Genomic DNA, 16639 nt, shown 5'->3' on the forward strand with positions numbered 1-16639 from the left:
GGATCAAAATATGGAGATAAGCATCCTGGAGGTCTATAGAGGAGAGAAAGTCGTTGGGCTGAAGGCTGTCCAAAATAGTCTTGAGGGTCTCCATCCTGAACTTTTTCTTGCGTATGAACTGGTTGAGAGGTCTTAAGTTCAAGATGGCTCTCCAGGTCCCGTTCTTTTTGGGTACCAGAAAGAAGGTGGAATAACAACCCCTGCCTCTCTGGTCTATTGGGACTTCTTCGATGGCGTTGACAGAGACCAGGCGGTCGATGGCTTCCAGTAGGAGGCGGTGTTTTTCGGGATCGCTTGATTTGGGGGGAAGGGATGAAGAGGTCTCGAGGTGTATGGAGAAACTCTAGTCTGTATCCCTCGCGGACGGTGTCGAGAACCCATCTGTCTGTAGTGGAGTCCTCCCAAATCGTAGCGAATCCCTGAAGGCGACCCCCTACTGGTGGGGCCCCGTCATGCTTGTTGGTTTGTTTGGTGTTTGGAACCTCCTCCACCCTTGGAGGGGAAGGTGGATCGGCCTTGTTTGTTGGACTTAGAGTCCCCCCAGCGAGGCTTGTTATGCCTAGACTCCCTGGCTTGAAAGGAGTTGGAAGGAAAGAAGGAGCGCGAAGAGCGAAAGGAGGAAGATTTTTTGAACTGTCTTTTATCTTCTCTCTTTTTTGTTGAGGGCAAAGCTTTCTTTTTATCCTTTCCCTCAACTAACACAGGGTCTAAGGACTCTCCAAACAGCTTGGAGCCGAGAAAGGGGGTGAAGGCCAAATTTTGTTTAGACCTGGAGTCTACCTGCCAGTTCTTGAGCCAGAACTGTCGTCTGACCGCCACGGCTGCCGCCTGTGCCCTGGCACATTGTTGGATGGTGTCCAACGTGCCGTCGGCCCCCAAGGCCAAGGCCTTAGAGATCTTGTTAATGGTTTGTCTGACCTTGGTGTCTGTGTGAGGGAGGAGTTCTAGAAGTTCCTTGGACCACTGGAGGGAGGCCCGCATTACCAAGGAAACAGTGGTCGCCGCCCTAATGGCAGTTGAGATAGCCTCGTGGGTTTTTTTGAGTGCTCCCTCTGCCCTCCTATCCTCTGGATTTCTGAGGGTGTCCTCGCCATCCCTAGTGAACACAGCGGAGGAAACCAAAGCCGACACCGGAGCGTCCACCAGGGGGACCTTGAGGCTATCCATCACACCCCGTTGGAGGATGTAATGTTTACGAATGGCGCTATGATTGGGCCTGGATGCTGCTGGCTTGCTCCATTCGTCCCTAATGATATGCATAATATTGTAGGGACAAGCAAGCTCCTGGACTGAAGGGGCTGAGACTGGGAAGAGCTCCTCGCCCACCCTAGGAAGGTCTGAGTCAATGTTTGGAGTCTCACTGGATGGTACAGTGATGCCCAGAGTTTTAATGGTTTTCTTAATAAGGGGTGGATAGTCTTCTGGCCTGAGGAGACGAGAGGACATGGGGGTGTCTCTGGGCTCCTCTCCCTCATCTTGAGAGAGTTCACCCTCCTCAAATTCAGAAACCTCGGACTCTAGGGCTATGGGGGCCCCTTCGTCCTCCGAGGATTGTGATGGGGACCTCTTTCTATTGGACGACTCCCTTGCATATCTAGTTCTCTTGGCTGGTGGTTGATGGGAGTGATCCGATTCGGAGCCTGAATCGGAATAATCACCGTGCCTCGATCTAGAGGAGGAAGGGTGATCCAGGGATCTGGGGCCCGAGCGGTCCCTAGGGGCAGCCTCGCCACCTTCCCTCTGCGTGCCTGACTCAAGCGGTGGGCCCTTAGAGAGAGAGTTGCTGGAGCAGGAGCGGCTGGCTGAGCCCCTGTCTCCAGAATGGGGGGACCGGCGCCGCTTGGGGCCGCCGCCATTCCGGTCGCCCGTGGCGTCCTGTCCCCCGCTAGAGGCCGCTGTGCGGCCCCGTGACCCCCTTTCCGGGTCACGCGGGGCGTGGCCGCCGCCCTCCCTGACCTCCGCGGCAAGATGGCCGCCCCCATAGAGGTCCACGTGGCCAAGATGGCCGCCGCCATCGCGGCCCACGTGGCTGGGATGGTGGCCTCCAGCGGCAACCGCCTGACCGCGCGGTCTGGCGCTGCGGCTTGGGGGGAGGAGAACCCGTCCCCCCGGTGGGGAACCACCCGAGAGTGGGAGCCGCCGGCCAGGGGAATCCCCCATTGGGGCCCGTAAAACCCCTCCCGATCACCTGGATTGGACGGCGGTCCTGAGGAGGTGGAGGGGGCTTGAAAGAAGGGCCCCGGCCAGCCAAAGAAGGGGGGGCAAAACGGGGGCATGAAGGGTCCGTTCCCCCACCCTGGCGCTCCCCTGGTGTCTCCCTCGTCTGGCAGGGGGTCCTGGGAGCCCCTGGTAGAGGGGTCTGGGGGGAAGCAGGGCCAGCGAAGCCCCCGCGGAGCTGGGTGGCTTACCTCTTCCCCCTGTGCGCTCTCATCCGCCGGCGATGCAGGCTCACCCTGAGCCAACCCTGACCGGGTCGGGTGAGGGGCCCCGGCTCTATCAGCGGGCTGTGAGGCAGCCGCCTCCGCCCGGCGCGGCCGCGCCTCCACCCCCTGGCCGGCTTCCGTGGCCATGGTCCCTGGGCAGGCATCCGGCAAAGCCGGGGCAGGCCCGGACCGGGTGGGGGCTAGCTCGCCCTGTGCTCTGGCCTCTTCCCCGCTCGCCATGGAGGAGGGGGGGAAGGTAAAAGGGAGAAAAGGCAAAAGGGAGGAAAAAGGAGGTTTTTTTTTTTTTTTGGAGGAGAGTAGAGGAAAGGAAAAGGAAAAAGGGGAAGAAGAAATCAAGCCAGGCAAGTCTGGGGGAGCTAATCCGGAAAAACGAAGAGAGAATTGTAGAAAGCGTCCTACTTGAAGCAAGGCAGGAAGCAGACTGAGGAGTGCTAGGGGTCGCTCCGCCCACGATGGTGGGGTCAGGCCCTGGCCTTTTGTTTTTAGAGTTTTTGTCCTGCCTACTGGAGCCTATGCAGGCGGAGCTACCCAACGTCAGGATGACCGGCCCCCTTCTCTGCTGGGAAATGGGTCTTGCAAGTGTTAGTCTACTCTATCTGTGACAAAAATTTTATTCAGCCCAATGTAAAATACTGTTCAGAATTTTGCTATCCAAACACAAATTCTTATCCTTCTTCCTCTCCCTATCATTAAAGCATGACTGAAACTTTGGAGCTTCTGTTAGAATTCTTGTCCCTGCCAAGCAACCAACAAAGGATAAGCAAGTCCACTGCCCTTCTTATTTACAAGTAGCTTGCTCAACTGCTTTCCTCCATTATGTCCACAGCTACATCAAAGCCTGGGTCTTTCTCTGGTGCCTGGAAGAAATGATCAAGTACAGTGTGCCTTCCCAGGGAGGAAGATCTATATGTGGGATACCACACTACAAAGGCAACTCTCCACAGCAATTATGTAACATTTACACTTGGCCCTGGGTCAAGAATCATTTTATGAACAAGTCAGGAACAAGTATAGAAAAAGAACACTGCTATCTTCATGTGCTGGTTTGTTTCTGGCTTATAATGTTCCCATTACATCTCAGCTGGGGGACTCTTGGTGTAAATGTTGAGTACTTTTACTTTTAAATGGACATTAAGCCAGGGTTTAATGACAAACCAGAAACAAGGTGCCAAAGTGATGTTAAGATTTGTATTAAAAAGAGCATACATACAAAAAGAGCATACATACAAAAAATTACTGTATTTACTTACCTCTGAGTGAAGTTTATCATCCAACATTCTTTGTTTTTCAGCAATGGAATTATAATGCCTCTCTTTTAGAGCAGCAATTTCTTCTTCAGTCAAAGGCCTGAACGAAAGGAGGAAAGAACAAGAAGAAAAAAAAAAAAGAAAATTTGTCATATTGACATCATTTCAGAGTAATGGAGAGACAGGCTTCCACATGCAATTTTCACATTAAGAGTGAACTGTGTGAAAAACTAGTGTATGTGCATGAAATCCCCTATTCTGAGCCAACAGTAAGGGTGGGTAGAAAAGCGAAGCACATTTAAAAGTGTCAAAATACCACTTACCAGCTCTCTATTGTACAGTCAGCCCTCTGTATCCACAGATTTATTATCCATGGATTCAAGCATCCATGGTTTGAAATTTTTTTAAAAGTACAGGGGACCATTGTTATACACTGGGGTTTGGTTCCAAGATCCCCCGTGGATAACAATATCCATGGATGCTCAAGTCCCATTAAATATAATGACATAGCAAAACAGTGTCCCTTGTAAAAAAATGGAAAATCAAGGTTTGATATTTGAAATGTATACTTTTTTTTGAACATTTTCAAACCGTGGATGTTTGAATCCGTGTATAAAAAGTCTGTGTATAAGAAGGGCCGACTGTATATAAATTCCAAAAACCCAACCTTGATTTTGCCATTTTATATAAGTGACACCATTATACTATAGCATTGTAATTAATAGGACTCGGGCATCCATGGATTTTGGTATTCATGTGAGCTCCTGGAATCATACCCTAGCAGTTGCCAAGGGCCAACTGTAGAATCAAGTGCAAGGACTTAACCCAACCTTGTATCACATTAGCAATTTTTGATTAGGTATTTAGTTGTATATTCTGACTAAAACGAATAGCCCAAAAACCCCACAAAAAACCATAAAATGAATGACTAAGGCAGAAACTTATTTGGAACCCCCAAAAGTGGGCCAATATTAAAATCCTTATTTTTATGACATATTCCCAAATTTAAGTGGAAATGCAAATAAGATACTTCTTCAGTGCTCTACAAATGACAAAATATTATAGTATCCTAAGGACTGTAATATATACAATTCCTGTTGTACAACCCTCTTCTTTTGTGCATGTTTTATTTCGTGTGTGAGCCAGAATCTATTTTTATCAATCAGAGCTAAAATTACAAACCTACATCCATACACCTGGAAGAAAGTTCCATTTAACTCTGAGTGGGGGGGGGGGGGGGGTGAGTGGAGTGGTGTGGCAGTTTATTTCCCAGCTTTCAGTAGGTGGAGTGGACTGAAAGTGCTTCCAATTGCAATACTCCAGCAGAGTGGGCTTTGGTTTCCTATTGGCCAAAAATGGGGGTGAATTTAGGCTGCATACATTAATAATATGATCTTGTTGCTCCTGAAAAGTCTGGTAGGACTTTGGACCTGGCAGATCATAGCCTGTTTCCTCCCTGCTTCTATATGACCCCATTTCACAGCTATTTTAGGATGAAGGGGGGAAAACATTTATTATAAATAAAACGTCTTACCTTTGGCTGCTCCCTGGACTTTCACCCTGTTACAAATTACCAAAACATTATATACTTAGAGTTGTAAAATTATAAAGGATTCATCATCAAATTATCCTTCAAACATAATAAATCTAACTTAAAACAATAACAAATTAAAATACTCCTATCTTTAAACAAATTAAACAGGTATTAAATGTGTGGAAGAAAAAAACTTGTCAACATATTTCTATTCCAGAACACCATGGTGAATTAAGAGCAGGGTGGGATAGCTGTTTTTGTTTGTAAACAATTCTAGGGAAATGTGGATTTTAAGCAATTATCAACCTTCCTCTATAGAGATATGATTCTCTTCCAAGCTTCTCTCTAGTTTACATGCCTTTCCAGTAATATCTTAAATTTCTTAAATATTACTTTGCTACTGATCCCAACTAGATGAAACAATACGTTTGTTAGCCTAAGCCTAAATCTGCCTAAATAACTTGTTAAATGAACAGTAAGTCACCTAAATTTTTAGAGCAGAAAGGATGTGCATTCTGAATTACTGAAGTGATTCCCTTCACTGATTTTTTAAGACTGGCTAAACTTCGGTGCTGAAAGTCAAAGAGGTTGCTACAAAAATGCTTCAGAGTATTTACTGTACCAAAAGTCAAGAAACCTTGGCTGTCCAGATGTTCTGGAGACTCTTTACCATTAGCCACTCTGGGTGGGGCTAATGGGAGCTACAGGTGAAAACATCTAGAGGGTCAAAGGGTCCCCACAATGTAGGTAGAAACTTTATTTTTTTTTTTTTGCATTACAGCTCTATAAATTTGAAAGCATCATTTCAATTTAAACCAAAGTCTCTCTGATTAGATACAAAAATAAGACTGCTGTTGGAACTGCTCTTTTCACATCTGGTTCTACTCTAGGATGCAAGATGGACCCACAATAGCACTGAATTCCCTTCCTATGGAAACAAAGCAGCACAATGGAAATTCACAGTTCCACTAATATAGAAATGTGGAGGAGTTGCCATGTGAAAAACAGAATAGGACTCCTATATTTTAAGGGTTGTAGAAATATGAATAATAGCAGATGGAACTTGCATGACACACAACATCTGCTAAATTTTCTCTTCTGTTGAAGATACAGGAGCCCTGTCCTGTTTTTCATATAGCAGCCCTAAAACATGATAATTATAGAGAACAATGAAAGACTTAGGCCCATTACAGACGGGCAGCTAGTACGTCCTGGGGGCGTACTAGCTTTAGGGTAAGTGTGTGGCTTACACATGCACTTACCCCTATTACGGACTGAGTCCGTACAAGATGGTGGTGGCCGTTCCACACTGCCGCCGCCATCTTGACGTAGCGGACGCTCTGTGTCCGCACGTTGTGCCCCGGAAGTGATGCCGTGAGTGCATGCTTTGGCACTTGCGGTGTCTCTTCCAGGTTGCCGGAAGGAGTGTGATTTTTGCGCTCCTTCTTTGCAGCGCAGAGGAGTTGCATGGTTTGGCTGCTGCGACTCCCCCGCGCTGCAACTGGAAGCAGCCCGAGACTGCCCCTTTTGGGCGGTCTGTAACGGGCCTAAGTTTTCCCAGTCTTCAGCCAAAAAAGTCTCCTAGGTGGTGTACAGACCACCCCTTTGGGGTGGCCTGCACCCGCCCCTTTCCCTGACGGATCGGGGCCTGAGCTGTCACAGCTACAGCCCCGGAGGCCCCAATCCACCACTTTTCCTGGACTCGGGGAAGTGGCAAAAGGCCGCTTCCCCACGGCCTGTAAAGGGGTGTCCTTGGGGCTCCATGCCCCAAGTGGTGGGGAGAGAAAGGGGCTGCTCTCTCTCTGTATTGCTGGCACGCCAAATGGAGCTCCTTCAGGCAATGCTGAAAGGGCACCACAAGCGCCCTTCAGCGGCACCAAGATGTAACGGCCGCTCTGCACTGTTTGGACACGACACGGCCGTTACGTCAAAATGGTGGCACCCATGTGAACGATCTCACACATGCACATTAAACACATACACAATGGTATCAGTAAAAAACAAGGGGAACCCACATCCAAAATTTAAATAAGCTAGAAAAAAACTGTTTGTCCATTAGCACCCAGTATACTACCATTTGGGGATACCTTTGCTTTATAGGTTCTTTATAGTTTCATGATCCAGTTTGCATATGCATATATAATGTTGGCCCTGAATTTTAATCAGCAACCAAGTGCTTACCTCATCACTTTCCACTAGATTCTCAAACTGAAAACAGATAAAACATTATTTCCATTAAACAAAGAATTCTAGCTCCAAATCAACATATTTAGTAGTCTACATAATCTACTATATTCTTGGTCATGCTTAATTACCTACTCCAGATATTACTACAGTTTAGTACATGGTGAAGATATAATTAAAAACATGATGCTCAACAAGCTTATTCCAAGCGGTGAGCAGAAATGGAACCCTTTTGTGAGATATTTGCCAAAATTGCATGTATTCACTTAGCATTTAATGTTATACTTAGTCCAGAGTCCAGAGAAGAGACTAGTGCAGTGTCTGGTCAGATTTTATGGCATCAGTTTCAGTTACCGTGGCTTGATGAGGTGGCTAAAATGTTTGAATCAGTCCATCTAACTAATGTAGCTGGTGGCTCCCATTCAAAGACTGGTAAATACTTCACTCTGTCAAGGGGAAGAGCCTGGTGCTTCAAAAAGACAGTAGTGCATGCTCACCTAAAGAGGACCTCCCTTGCCTATGAAGTACAGTGAGAACTACTGCCCTTTTTAAATATTCCACTTCTGTGCAAGAGGCTTGAACATGTGGTAGCTGGGCAACAAAGATATTTTCCTCTGTTCTTGGAAGAAAGATTATCTGGACTCATTTGGTCTTGTTTCAAACCTGGGTATGACAGTAAAATAGCTGTAGTTGCTCTAACCTACTCTGGGGAAAGAGAGTAATAGTGTTATTCTGTTCTTCCTGGCTCTCTCAACAGCTTTTGAGACAAATAAGTATAACATCTTACTGGACCAGCTTTGTGGGATGGTGTTTTAATTTAACAACGCCAATATATTGTTAGTCTATTTAAGTTGTTTTTATTATTTTATTTTTTTAAAATCTATTTATAATTACATTACTTATATGCCACCCAGAGAATTCATGACATAAGGATACAGTTTACAAAATACATAAAAAATTATCATTAAACACATTAATCCCACAAATATACACACCTACTTGATGTATACATTTGCATTACTATGTTTATATTTTTCCTTGTCACAAAAGGCTTACATCTTTGCATCAAATGACTTCTGTAACTGTTTTTAAAATACTGAATTGAGCCAAGACCTAATTATACCTAGCACAGACTTGTGAAATAAACGGTCCTTAAATTAGTCATAATTAATTTAAGCTCCACTGAGTTTACTTCATCTGCTCTAAGTAGGAACAAGTCCAAATTCAATTTAATTTATTTTATGTCACATTTCCACTAGCAAATTTGGGGCTCACAAATTTTTCCTATTACTTGCAAAAGCTTTGGAGTTGATAACCTTGACTCACCTCTATAGTGAAGTGCTCTCCTGTTGAGCATGGCCTAAAGTACTTTGATCTAGGAAAGAAAGCAACATAACAATATGATTAATAATTAATTGTTCTTCTAACAGGTTTTCCATTCAGTACCTTTCAGGCCCCTTCAAACACTGTCATGGGAACCTATCTGTAACAAATTCCTCTTCCTACACAACTAGTAAAGACAAGTATCTACTCAAGAAAACTGTGCTGTTAGTTTTATGTACAACAAGTTCAAAACTAGGATCCATAATTATAGAACAGAGAGAAAGTATTCATTAGAATCACTTCTTCTGGAAGTGGAAAGACTTTAGGCTTGTACAAGAATTACTGTATTTGCATCATTTCAATCAACACTTGAGGAGGGAAAGGCTTTGCCCTACCCTCCACCATTGCTGTTTTCTTCTCGTGGAAAGTGACAACTCTGAGGAGGAGGAAGAGAGGTACCTGTTCACACAGAAAGACAAGGAACAGTCCTGGATCCCCAGTGAAGAGTTACACACACATGGAGAGTTAGCTGAAGAGCTATTTGGCTTTGCCCCTGTCAGAACACCTTCTATGGCTGCATCTGCACTGCAGAAATAATGCAGTTTGACACCATTTTAACTGTCATGGGTCAATATTTTGTAATTTTGGGAATTATAGTTTGTTGTGGCACCAGAGTACTCTGACAGAGAAGGCTAAATGTCTCACAAAACTACAGTTGGGCCTTCATATCCTTTTCTTTATCCACAGATTCAAGCATCCACAACTTGAAAATAATTTTAAAAATATATAAATTACTAAAAGCAAACCTTGATTTTGCCATTTTATGTAAGGGAAACCATTTTACTAGCCAATGCATTTAATGTGACTAGAACATCCATGGATTTTGATACACACAGGGGGTCCCAGAACCAAACCCCAGCAGGTACCAAGGGCCCACTGTACAATTCCCAGAATTCCATAGCATTAGCCATGGCAATTAAAGCGATATCACACTAGATTATTTTTGCAGTGTGGATGCAGCTTGTATCATTTATCAGCAGAACAGTCAGGGAAGCTACCCAGGAATTGAAAAGCCATTAGGGAAATTAGTTGAGGAATCATTACTCCTTTTCTCTTGGCAGTACTGAATTACTTTACAACACAGGAAAAATTATGGGAAAAAATCTGAAAAAATTATTTATATAACTCTCCAATTCTGAAATCAATTACATACATACACACACATTTAAAAGGGACATTATTTATTTTTAAAAAGGCAACTGAGTGTCATGCTCTCCAGTAAATAAAAAGTATAATTTTCTCCCTGGAAGAACAGACTGGTGCACATGCACAGCATGGCCAGATTCATAGCACAACATGAGCCTTGGCATTATTAATTATAATTATATTATAATTAATATATTAATTATATTAATAATATAATTATTAATTATATTATGGCAATATTACATGAGTGCCTAACAGAATAACCAGTACTGCCCTATGGGACGGACGGACGGACAAACACACACACACACACACACACACACACACACACACACACACAGGGTTGGATTCAGAATTCTTGTATCCAGAGATCCACTCATAAGACAATCCAATGGATGAAAGGGGAGGGAAAAATGACACACACTCTCCTACCCACTAGTTTCTCTGGATGATTGTGAATCCTCTGGAAAAAGTGTAAGAGGTTACAGTGGGTTACACAGTAAACTGGCAAATTTCCTCTGTCTTCATGTAGTGGGACATTCCACTGGATCTTAAGCTCTTATTGGAAAAGACAATTTGGACCTAATCACTTTGGATCTAACCAACTGCATTTAATACTTTACTGTTAAATCTTATCACATGTGAATTGTCACAATCTTATCACTCACCTCTCAATTAAAATAACAACAAAATATCTTGAATCAATGTTTGGAATCTTAAGAACTTACACAAGTTAAGGTACATTTTTAACTGTTTGAGAACAACAAATAGAATGTTTCACACAATACAAATGGCATGAATGTTCTGGTTTAGTTGTTCTCCAGTAAACAGCATGCAAGCAAACCCACAGCTCTAATTGTATTTACTCCCACAGGCTTTTAAAGAATGATGCTACAAACCCTCTAGGAATAAAGTGAAAGCTGGCAATGAGGGCACTGAAACTAAATCTGACCCAGTTTCTAATTATGTCAGCAGCACCCAGACAATGATTCTTTTACAACAAACAATTTTAGAGCAGCTTGACATTCAAACACTGTAAAAATAATTCAACTTTACAATATCATAACGCAGAGCTTGTGCCTGGGAGACCACTCTTTATTCATTGTAATAACTCATAATATAAATGCCAATTCCATTTAAAAAAACTGTAGTGAATCTCATGTTAGAAGGCCAGGTTATATAGTGGATAACATTATCAAGAACAGCAGAATGATTTACAGGAGAGTTACCAAAGATGAGGAAATCTTCAGAAAAATAGATATGAAAATGTAAAGCATGATCTATACAAATCAACCACTTCGGTCAATTCATATTGATTATTATTATTATATATTCTCTCTCTCTCTCTCTCTCTTTCATAATACACAAACATCTTTTAGGTATCTGTAGGCTAAACAGGAGTGACAAAATGTAGGGCCCAAATCATTCATCAGAATATATTTAAGGAAAAGTAAAATCCACTATTTTATAACTCTCACTTAAATGTAAACATTTTTACAGTTCATATTAATATTATACAATGTCTGTCATCCAGTTTAGCAAGTTACAGATATCAATACAAACTTGGTGCATATTTCAGATCCACTATAAATTTTCATAACCCCTTTCACAGAATGGTCCATCTATATGACATCAATGGTGAAAACACTTTTTTTTACTGTCTTCAGAGCCATTAGCCTGACTCAGAAACATTATACCTCATATATTATGCAAGGAACTATATTTAATTGACAGACGCAAGGCTGAGGGGAAAAAATTCATTGGGTCTTCAGTCTGTTATAGAGATGTTCTCATTTATCCATATGCTCACTCACAGCTGAAAATCATAACTTCTATGCAAAACAACTTGTTAAGGATAACTCATAATACCCCTAAGCTGAAACAAACGTAGATGATGTAAAGTGGTGAGATTGTTCTAAGTGATTGACAGCTGTGAATAAAAAACTACAAATAATAATTATTTATTATTTTGATGTCTAAGACAAATGAGATGCAGTTCTTGTGGTAAGGAGGAAAAAAATATGACATGAGTTCCAACATAACTACCTTATCTTCAGCATTTTATTTGAAGACTGATTATAACAGTCAAACATAGCTGCTCCTGTTTGAATATCATGGTGAACTCACTTCCATTACTGCCATGAATAAGGGACAGAGGTCCAAAACACACTAGAGAAACAATCTGATTTGACACTGCTTCAACCGCCCTGGTTCAATGCCATGGAATTCTGGGAAGTGTAGTTTTGTGAGACATTTAGCCTTCTCTGTCAGAGAACTTTGGTGCCACAACAAACTAAACTATAATTCCCAGGATTTCCTAGCACTGAGCCAAGGCTGTTAAAACGGTCTCAAACTGGATTGTTTTTGCACTGTGTTTTGGACCAGAGATTCAGATTTATTAGAAATGGTTCACTCTCTGTTTCTGCTCAGCAATTCTCTATATCCTCCTATTTGAGCTTATTATTTCAACTGTATTTGAAATAAAATCTTATTTCAAGCTAAGACATTTGCCTTGCCTCTCAGATCAACATTAGGTTAATGCTATCTGAACTTAAAAATTCAGGACTGAAATAAGTTAGTAGGACCTTTGGAAGGCAACCTGCCACATGGTACTGCATCCAAAGAAGTGAGTTTATATCCATGAAAGCTCAAGCAAAAATAAAAAGTCTTAAAGGTGCTGTTACATTTCTTCCCCTCCCCCCTCCTTACTCCTTTTTATGCTGTAAGAGACTCACATGGCTACTTCTTTGAAAAGTAAAATGTAAGCAAAATCTACTGCAACCCTTCAACGAAGGAAAAATTCAAATGTGCTCTTCAGTAAGCTGTTAGGGCTTACACAGAAGTATGCCCAAATAATTTTGGCACAACTTCTTCTATTTCCCCCCCAACTTGCACCAATCTTTCCACTGCTCTACTGTCACTTATTGCTGGGTGCCTTCAAGTCATTTCCAGTTTATGGTGACCCCAAGGTAAACCTATGACAGGCTTTTCTGGGACTGTGTGTGTGCGCGTGTATTTTCATGGTCAAGCAGGGACTTGAACCCTGATCTCTAGAGTTGTAGTACAACATGCTGGCCTAGCTTTATATTCCTTCCCTTCTTCTGTAATAGCTAAAAAGGAAACCATCATGAAACAAATATCCAGAAATGGCCCTAAGAACCCTTTCATGTATTTCCCTGTGTCTCCAAGCATCTTGTTTATATTCCAACAGCAATTCTATGCATTATTTAGCTGTAATAAGCTCCACTGAGCTGACTGTAATTTCCTTCTTTAAGTGTACACAGAGTAGGCTCCATATGTTGATGTGAAAGATCACAATTCAGCAAGGCTGGAAAAACCCTTCAACATACTAGCCAATTCAACATGGGCAATACTGACCAGAGGCTGAAGCACAGCAGAGCAGCTCCCATCATTCCCATAATTACCTAGTACCTGTAGTTACCAATCTGAAATGAAATCACCATGATCCTTCAAACTAGGATGAGTCACAGGTATTCACTGTTAGAGACTGTAACTGCAGAAATAATATATGAATTCCAACCTTCCTTTATAGTTCTTGCCCAAGGACAGCAGAGAAAAGGATTACAAAGTAAGATTGGAAAGAGAAAGAGTAACATTGGACAGACCCCAGTCCATCATCAGAGGGTTGAATAGAGACAATGTTTTCCTGGCATACTACACAGATTTCAACACTATCCACCAAGACCCCTCCTCATGAGGGTGCCATTTACTTTCCTGGGAGTGTTGTGGAGTCTCCTTCTTTGGAGGTTTTTAGGTAGATGCTGGATGGCCATCTGTAGGGAGTGCTTTGATTGTGTATTTCTGCATGGCATGAGGTTGGACTGGATAGCCCTTGAGGTCTCTTCCAACTCTATGACCAGTTTGTCACATCCCCTCTCTGTTTCCCGCATTACCTCCCATTACTCATTCATATGGTTAGCAACTCTCCTTGGCTTTAGGCAACATCCTTCCTCCTGCCTTTGCTCCCAACAACCATTGCTAAAACCAAACGTGCTAATTGTGCCATGATTATTATGCTGGGGAACCATGTTATGTATCCTGTGCATGATCCAACTGTGATGTATGGTATTACACTATGTACGGTTTCAAATGGAAGGTATGATATGGTGTCATGATGCTTCCCTTAGATGTTTTGTTTTATAAGAGCATAAAGACAGGTTTACATCAGGTGTGCTAACTGAATTGCTGTTATCAGCCTTACACAACAGAATAACTGAGCAAGAATGTCCTGAGGAAAAAAGATAAAAACAACCAAAGATGAACCAACTGTTTTGACAATGGGGAAATGTTGTAGAGCAGAGCTAATGCTTTTGGGATGCTTATGCTTGATGCATGTCTGCTTAGCCTTTAGTTCTGTGCAAAAAGACTTGCTAGCTGCATTTCTCTGGCTACTACAGTGGTCCCTCCATATTTGCTGGGCTTAAAGGCGAAGGGCCTCCATGAATGTGGGAAAAGCTCAAATAAAAAACAACAACACTATTCTTTTTACCTGAGAGAACAGCTCTCTAGGACTCTCCAAGTCCTCCGATGCAACTCTATGGTCAACATCTGCCAGAATTTGACCATAGAGTCATGCTGGACGACCTACAAATGCCCAGAGAAGTGTTTTCTCTAGGAATCGCTAGGTCCTCCAGTGGCCAATTTCCCACAATATTTCTCTGGGGATCTAGCAATTCCTAGAGTGAACATATTCATCAAATACAACATATTAATCCAATCCAAAGTCAAAGCTGCAAATGTGGAGGGTTGACTGTAGCATAAAGCTTGATGATCACCTACAGAAGCCTGATCTATTGAGCTGGAAGGAGGGTTCAATAGCCCTGAGACTCACACAGAACCAGCTTATCTAGGCCTTTCTCTGGATTCTCCACTCCACTCCATGCATCTGAAGAAGCGGACTCAAGTCTATAGAAGCTCTTGCTACCAGCTTCTTTCTCTCAGGCCCCAACGCTGCAGAAATAATCCAGCCTGAGACCTCTTTAACTGCCCAGGCTCAGTGCTGGGGAATCCTGGGAATTGTAGTTCTGTGAGACATTTAACCTTCTTTGTCAGAGAGCTCTGACAAACTCCAACTCCCAGAACTCCACATCCTTGAGCCAGAAAGGGTTAAGGCAGTGCCAAACCGGATTATTCCGAACCCTGCTTTCCAAAGTCATAGATTCAGTCCAACCCCCTTCAGCCATGCAGGAACTCTCCACTGACAGATGGCCATCCAGCCTCTGCTTAAAGACCCCTAAGGAAGGAGACTCCACTACACTCCCAGGAAATCCCTTTTCCCTGTGGCTTGCAGCCGTTGCTCAGTGTCCTCTTCTTGCTCCCTCCTCAGCGTGACATCCCTTCAAATACTGGAGCGGGGCTATCAAGAGTCCAAAGCGAGGAGGCTCCGCTCTCAGCTCGGCCTTCGACTGAGGTGGCCTTTTTCAGACAGAAGCAGCGGCCAACCGACTGAGGATGAGGCGACTCGGAACTAGGGACACACGAACACGACACCAGCCCCGACAGGCGGAGACAGAGACACACAGACAGGCCTTCCTCCGCCCTCGCCCTCGCCCTCGCCCTCTGCTCAGGACCCTCCTGGGCTGGCTTACCCGCCGCCGCCGCCGCCTCTTTGGACGCGTCCCGCTTGCCGCCTCGGGAAGAGCCAGCAGCACCACTGCGCCGCCCAGCTGTTCCCCATGGCATGTTGTTGGGAGGAAGAGGGCTGTTGCGCATGCGCGGCACGAGACAGCCAGCGACGTCCGTTAAGCCAGCGACGGCTGTTCCCCTTTGACTGGCATTCGAATCACCGCCGCCAGTCAGCGAGGCAAAAAGGGGGCGGGGTGACCGTCGTGACGTCATCCACTCCCTTTGGTGTTCGGCTCACAAGCAAAAAGGGGCGGGGTGACCGTCGTGACGTCAACCACTCCCTTTGACTGGTGTTCAATCACAGGCAAAAGGGGCGGAGCGACCGTCGTGACGTCAACCTCTCCCTCCCTTTGTGGGTGGAGAGAGGAGGAACGCTGTGGCTTTACGTCGACGGCGCTGTTTCGTCTTCGCTTCGCAAGTTATGCCCGCCAGCCACGCCCCCTGCGTTCTCATTCATGGCTCCGTCCTTTTGACAGCGGCGGGGTTGGAGCATGCGCAGTGGGGGACGTTGTGTCTCCTCGAAAGAGGGAGGATGGGAGGGCTCTTCAAATGGCCTGAGGGGAAAGTTAACGGGAAAGGGATGATGAGTAACGCCTGAGGAGCTGGGAAACGGATGAGTAGCGAAGTTACTCAGCTCCTCACGGTAAAAGCAGGGCGACGAGGCGCAGTGAAATGGAGGACCTTCAAGGGAAAAAAATGTGGAACATCATGACCCAATAAAAGCTAAATACTGTAATAATAACAATAATAATAAAAGCTTTTGTGTCGTGTCTTTTTAGATTGTAAGCCTGAGGCAGGGAAATGTCTAATTAACAAACTGTAAGCTGCTCTGAGAGCCTTTTGGCTGAAGAGCGGGGTATAAATAATAATAATAATAATAATAATAATAATAATAATTATTATTATTATTATTATTATTATTATTATAAACACATTGATATAAATCCATTTCATATACAGTAGTTGTATTTATCAGAGGCCCTAACCGCCGAGGAGGACAAAGCCACGGTTAAAATGCAGGATGTTCAAGGAAAATGTAGGATGGACGTTGCTAA

At 43.8% G+C, this 16639-nt stretch overlaps 1 protein-coding gene across 2 annotated transcripts in view; it reads right to left on the bottom strand.

Annotated features, from left to right (window-relative positions):
- Positions 1-15980, bottom strand: part of AP1AR (adaptor related protein complex 1 associated regulatory protein) — a 33713-nt gene extending 17733 nt beyond the window's left edge. Inside the window, exons 1-5 of one of the 2 annotated variants that reach the window (XM_042467409.1) lie at positions 15548-15980; positions 8736-8784; positions 7407-7433; positions 5226-5251; positions 3695-3791 (exon numbers count right to left, since the gene is read on the bottom strand). In XM_042467409.1, the coding sequence (XP_042323343.1) occupies positions 3695-3791; positions 5226-5251; positions 7407-7433; positions 8736-8784; positions 15548-15636 (288 nt within the window). In that variant the 5' untranslated portion in view covers positions 15637-15980. The remainder of the gene's footprint in view (positions 1-3694; positions 3792-5225; positions 5252-7406; positions 7434-8735; positions 8785-15547) is intronic. The other variant, XM_042467408.1, reaches the window with a different exon arrangement.
- Between the last annotated feature and the right edge of the window lie 659 nt (positions 15981-16639).

This window comes from Sceloporus undulatus, chromosome 5 (assembly GCF_019175285.1).
Source record: "Sceloporus undulatus isolate JIND9_A2432 ecotype Alabama chromosome 5, SceUnd_v1.1, whole genome shotgun sequence".
NCBI lineage: Eukaryota > Metazoa > Chordata > Lepidosauria > Squamata > Phrynosomatidae > Sceloporus > Sceloporus undulatus.